This window comes from Bolinopsis microptera, chromosome 11 (assembly GCF_026151205.1).
Source record: "Bolinopsis microptera isolate Bmic1 chromosome 11, MBARI_Bmic_1.0, whole genome shotgun sequence".
Taxonomy (NCBI): domain Eukaryota; kingdom Metazoa; phylum Ctenophora; class Tentaculata; order Lobata; family Bolinopsidae; genus Bolinopsis; species Bolinopsis microptera.
The window spans coordinates 985,483-990,817 of record NC_087082.1 but is presented as its reverse complement, the minus strand read 5'-3'; the positions used below and the strand labels follow the sequence as shown (position 1 = coordinate 990,817).

At 36.2% G+C, this 5,335-nt stretch overlaps 2 protein-coding genes across 2 annotated transcripts in view; one reads left to right on the top strand and one right to left on the bottom strand.

The window, feature by feature from the left end:
• Window positions 1–5,335, bottom strand: part of LOC134822730 (phosphatidate phosphatase LPIN1-like) — a 582,707-nt gene that overhangs the window by 275,310 nt on the left and 302,062 nt on the right.
• Window positions 3,483–5,322, top strand: LOC134822743 (uncharacterized). Its single transcript, XM_063833982.1, has 5 exons — window positions 3,483–3,600; window positions 3,799–3,934; window positions 4,063–4,115; window positions 4,239–4,350; window positions 4,529–5,322. Exons 1-5 carry the CDS (start codon window positions 3,496–3,498, stop codon window positions 4,762–4,764), a joined length of 642 nt encoding a protein of 213 aa, XP_063690052.1. The 5' UTR covers window positions 3,483–3,495; the 3' UTR covers window positions 4,765–5,322.

The following is a 5,335-nucleotide window of genomic DNA, read 5'->3' as shown; positions in this document are numbered from 1 at the left end:
AAATTGATTTTATTTGGTACGCGGTAACCTTACCTAGGTTGCTAGTCTAATAGTATTGCTCGCGAGAAGTTTGAAAAGAGCGCCGCGCATTGGGATTGGCGTGCCATGTAAACGTCGCTACACGTTGTATACCTCTCTGATCTCGTGCACTCCAGCCGGCCTTTTGTGGTCGCAGCGCGCTTTGCACGCGAAAAAGGGTTGAAACAATTGTGTCAACCCTAACCTTAAATGAACCCAACTAATATGAATAAACTGTGATGATATTGGCCTTGCCTCACGTTGTAGACTTAGCTTAATTGACGATGTCAATTCTTCGCAGCTCGGCGAGGCTCAGTAGCGCATCTCGCCGATCTAGCGAGGTGGTTTCGAGAAGCATAATGGAGTGCGCGGCCCAGTAACGCATCGCGCTACAAGTTGTAGACCCGCCGCACACGAGGACGCGGCTGTATCGTGGAGCTTTCGCCCCGATACTGGGGCGATTTCATTTCACTAAATGAAATGGCGATAAGGGTCACGAAGTGAAACAAAATGGGCCTATTTTAGTGTTTACCTAAAAAATGTGTTCCAAATATGAAATACTAGACGCGCGTCTTGGTAGGTTATAAACCTACCAAATAAATAATAACTCTACTGCCTACGTTTGACGTTGTACGTTCATTTTCAAAAAAGCACTAATGATAGGGGGTGCACGATTAAAATAAACTTGCTCGGATTTTTAAAATTTTTGTACCACTCTTTTATAGAGACTGTGAGAATTTTAACAATAACAAATTTGTCATACCTTTTTGTAAAAATCAGTGAGTTTCGCCTAGGTGCCATATTTGATGCTGCGCGGCTTTTGTGTTTTGGAGCAAAAATAGCTATATACATTTCAAACTAATTTATCTCGATTCATGAAGTTTGAGAGAAGTTACAGCAATGCGTGCAATTTGGGGAGTGTGCTTTTGGTGGAGATATAATAAACTGCGCCAAGTTTAAAAGTCGCGTTATTTGACAAAATTCGTTGATTTTTATTGTATTATTTTGTCATATCTTCGGTTCCTGGCATGGAATGAGATTATTTTGAAAATTTGTAAAAAGCTTCTAATCGGATAAAAATTTTAACACTGTCCGGATAGGACTTTCAACACAGTCCGAAAAACTTTGTGGCTATCGGAGTTGGTATAGTGATGAAAATGGAGCAAAAGACGTTACTTTGAGCTCAAAGCACAACAAATGTGTGCGAGCGTGCTAAATCACTCTACAGTCAATTTAAAACTAGTGCTCGATGCAGATCCTACGGGGAGCAAATCCTGGGCAACGAACTCTACAGAAAGGAGCATACTAAACCCCTCTTCAACACTCATGAAATCATGAATGTGCATAATCTGTACTTCTACCATTGTATTAATGACATCTTCAAGGTCTTGAAATATAGAACCCCTATTATATCACTATACTACCTCTTTGAAACATCTGGCAGAATTGGCAAAGAGATATTTATTCTCACACCTAAACCACCAGACATCTACATATACAGAGCAGGGACAATATGGAACACAGTACGACAAAATCTTATGCTAACTATATTCACCTGTAAGCCCAATCACCTCAAATCATCTATAAAAATAACCATCGCTCACACTCAAAAGGAAGGAGAACCAAATGACTGGAACTTAGCCTTAAACAGTGTTCAACAAAATTCAAAAACTTTAAAATTGACCTTGCCTAGATTACTTAAGCTTGCAAAAGCTGTAATATCTTAGCAAAATATAACTTGCAGCAGCCCCATACCTTATCATGAACATAATATCGAAACTACCCCTGTGATATAAATTATTATTAGGTTAATGAAACCCCAAAGGTGAACTGTAATGGCCAAAAATGTGCAGCCCACCGATATGAGGAGGAATAACTCTGGATTTATCAGTATAGAATGAAAGCAATCTCTAACAAATTCAATAATTTTATTTACTGCACAGTTAACGTGCTAAAACCGATGTTGCTAACAATAATAAAACCTTGTAGTCATGTCTCTAAACCGAGTCAGGTGCCGGCTTTCCTTCAATTCTTCACCTAAAGAACAACCTGCTAATTCTGAGGGACCAAGTTCCAGCTCATCAGCCTCCTCAGTTGCTGCTAACACAGCTGTAAAAGAACAGGTCAGATCAATGAACAAAATTCCTTGTTTTACCCTTTTAGTAATACTGTACCTAACTTAGAGCTTAGATTTAATGATGGTCACAGATAAAATATTAAAAAATATTCCTTTCAGAAAACCATATCTTCCACGGAAGCTCACAAAAGACGATTAGATTATATGAGAGGTCTAGTAGACGAGTTAGAAAAGACCAAATGGATGTATCCCCCATTACCCAAAGAACTGTGCAGAAGTAATCAGTGATAGCTTTAATAAATAATTGCTGTTCTGTAAACCTCTATTTAAGTGTTCAAAACTGCTCCAGTTTGATAAAAAGAAGCTGTTTTGAATCTACAAATAATCGTCATATGGCCGGCCTACAGTGTATTTTCACTTCTAAGAAAACTAGTTAAGTGTATAATTTATATGTCCACATTTATTGGATGTAAGATCTAATACCTACCCTAAAAGGAAAACTAAAAATTTAGACAATGGCTGAAAACTAAAGATTCTGCTGCTGACATTGCTTTAGTTTTGCAGAGTATTTTAGTCTGTTTTCGTCAGTATATTAAAAAATACTGCGATCTACAAGACATATTGTGTTGGTCTTAAATGATGTATGAAATCAAGATGGTGAATTTACTTTGGACAGATGTTAACGAAGTAATTTGTAGTAGGTACAATATAATACCTCTGTTTTGAATTACAAGTGAGTTTTAACCATATGGTGATGAATTTACATTTTTCAATGAGGGACATTATTTCAGCATAACATATGCCTTGAATTGGTTTTAAATTGTAAATATTTCTATGTTGCACGTTTACAAGGGTGTTACCTCATGACAATCGAGAATTAAAGCATCCGAAGTTCCTTTATAAGTTTGTTCTTGCATTCAAGTTTTTCAGTTGAACTGAATCATTTCATTGGTTACATTTTCTTAAAGCCATGGTTTTATTTCACTGTGATCATGTAAAATGTCTATTATTTGTATATTTTTGCAAGATATAATTTGGTTTAATGACATAGTTCAGATTGGTCTTGGTGAGTTAGCCATTGAATTGTTGTTATTGGGTTGTTACTTGTTGAATTTCTGGTGAAATTTGTAAGATTATTAACATATTTGTCAGTATAATAATTATTATTTATATATAAACTGTATTAGGAAGTTTTGTTTGCTGAATTATACTCGACTTGACTCAAGTTTTTTCACTTTGTCGGACGGTTTTCAATTTTCAATTACTGAAATGGTGTTATCCTTAGCCCAAGTGATGATAAAGTATGATGTTATTTTTTAAACTTTTGGCGCATCGATTGCCACCTATTCTGGTTGTCACCAACAAACCCAACAAAAATTCAACAAATTAATTACATAATAATGCCCAGTAGCAAGATGTTGAAGATTGTAGCAGTCTTAGGATTGCTGTTAGTGGTCAGCGCTGACAATGAAATGTTAGCTCCACCCAGCGCTGCTGTTGTTTCGGTTAGTTTCAACTTTCATACACTACATCTTTTCTAATATAAAATGGAAACTAAAGTGATTATGTAAACTAGGTGGTTGTCGAGGAAGTTTAAGAAGATGTAATATTTCCACATTTTGTCTGCCCTGCCCGATGTAAAGGCATCTTTCAGATATTTAAGATGTAATTTAAATTCATGTGATAAAGAAGAAATGTTTCAGCAAGAGGATAAGTTGAGCAAGGTTGTCCTGCCCAAGATGGAAAATAATGGTCTCCTTCAGTCGGTAGACGCATCAAAATGTTTGGACAAGAAAATATACAAGGATCAAGACACACTTTTGAAAGTCAAAGAAGAAAGTAAGATAATCTTTGTAAATTATAAAATTTCGTTTCACAGTAATGAAATTGGTCATTCGGTATATCAGCGTCGATCCCGTTTATTCCAAATTAATGACGGAAAGATATTCAAGCAATATTCGTTTCAGAGGATTATCTATGTGCTTTCATCGCCTTCCAAGCTAACAAAGATGTCGAGGATGTAAGTAAAGATAATACTATCTCAGCTGTTGTTCGTAAAATGCTGGTCCCACTGTAGTTCCTACAGTTGAGTTTACATTATATATAAGTTTAACAAGAAACATTAAATAACCAACAAACTCAGGGAGTGGGATTATACACCAGCCGGGATGAATCGACTGACAGATACAAAATTTTCAAAGAAACCGTTAAGATGGTAAACGACATCAACAGTCAGAATCTGTCTTACACTACTGGTCAGTAATTATTAGTGGTTCAAAAAATTTGGAACTTTAACCCAAGCGACATCAATTTATCACTGTTCAGCTGCTGTTCATATAACTTCATTTTAGGGTATCATAAAATTAGTTTTCAATATATAGCTTCAGGACTTTCAATGTTTAATTTGTGCAATTCTGAAAGCAAATATTTCAGAGGTAAACAAGTTTGCTGATATGACAGAGGCAGAGAGAGCCCAAAGGCTTGGTTTTGGACCCATCCCCGGATCTCCAGGAGGTGCCAAGCTAGGCTCTTCTGGAGGCCTTGGAAGTTCAGGAGGTTTCGGAAGCGGCTTTGGTAGCCCTCCTGGTGACAACGCTGGCCCCCCATCAGGCGGACGAGGCCGGGGCCGGGGCCTCGGTATGGGAGCTCCTCCTCGTCAGGCTCACTAAGTCGTGGAAACTGGATGCAGCTACTCAGGGACACTTCAAACAATAACACACCCTCAAACTAGGGCTTGAAGTTCATTTTAATTTTGGGTTTTGATTAATGATAAGATATGATTATGAATAGTGGAAAAAAATAAAATGGTAAAAAGTATTCTCAACTATATGATATGCGCGATTCTTTTTCATTGGTTAGTTTTTTGATTTGTCATAATTGCAATAATTATCATTGATTGTGAATAACTCATCGCATGTCATTTATTTTAACCATAGTATTTGATTACAGTTATTTTCATACAATGTCAGTTTTGGGACTTATTTAAAAATTTACAATTTTATTTAATTATAACATATTACGTGGTTGCTTCATGATATTTTCCTTAATCAGTTGTAAAATTAATTGATAGAACATCACTAAAAGCATTTTTCAATGAAAAATGTATTTTTATTCAAGTTCTTCGTACCACGTAACATAAATTCTAAAATGATTATATATATAATATTTCCAAGGAAGAGTGCGATACAAATTTGTGTGAAATAATGAAAACTACTGTAACCTGTTCAAACCGAAACAAGC

What these genes read in the sequence shown, in the direction of transcription:
- LOC134822743 (XM_063833982.1), top strand. Translation starts at nt 3,496, where the DNA reads ATGCCCAGTAGCAAGATGTTGAAGATTGTAGCAGTCTTAGGATTGCTG. An exon ending in TTTGAAAGTCAAAGAAGAAA is followed by an intron (nt 3,935 to 4,062) that starts GTAAGATAATCT and finishes TATTCGTTTCAG; the next exon opens with AGGATTATCTATGTGCTTTC. An exon ending in GAATCTGTCTTACACTACTG is followed by an intron (nt 4,351 to 4,528) that starts GTCAGTAATTAT and finishes CAAATATTTCAG; the next exon opens with AGGTAAACAAGTTTGCTGAT.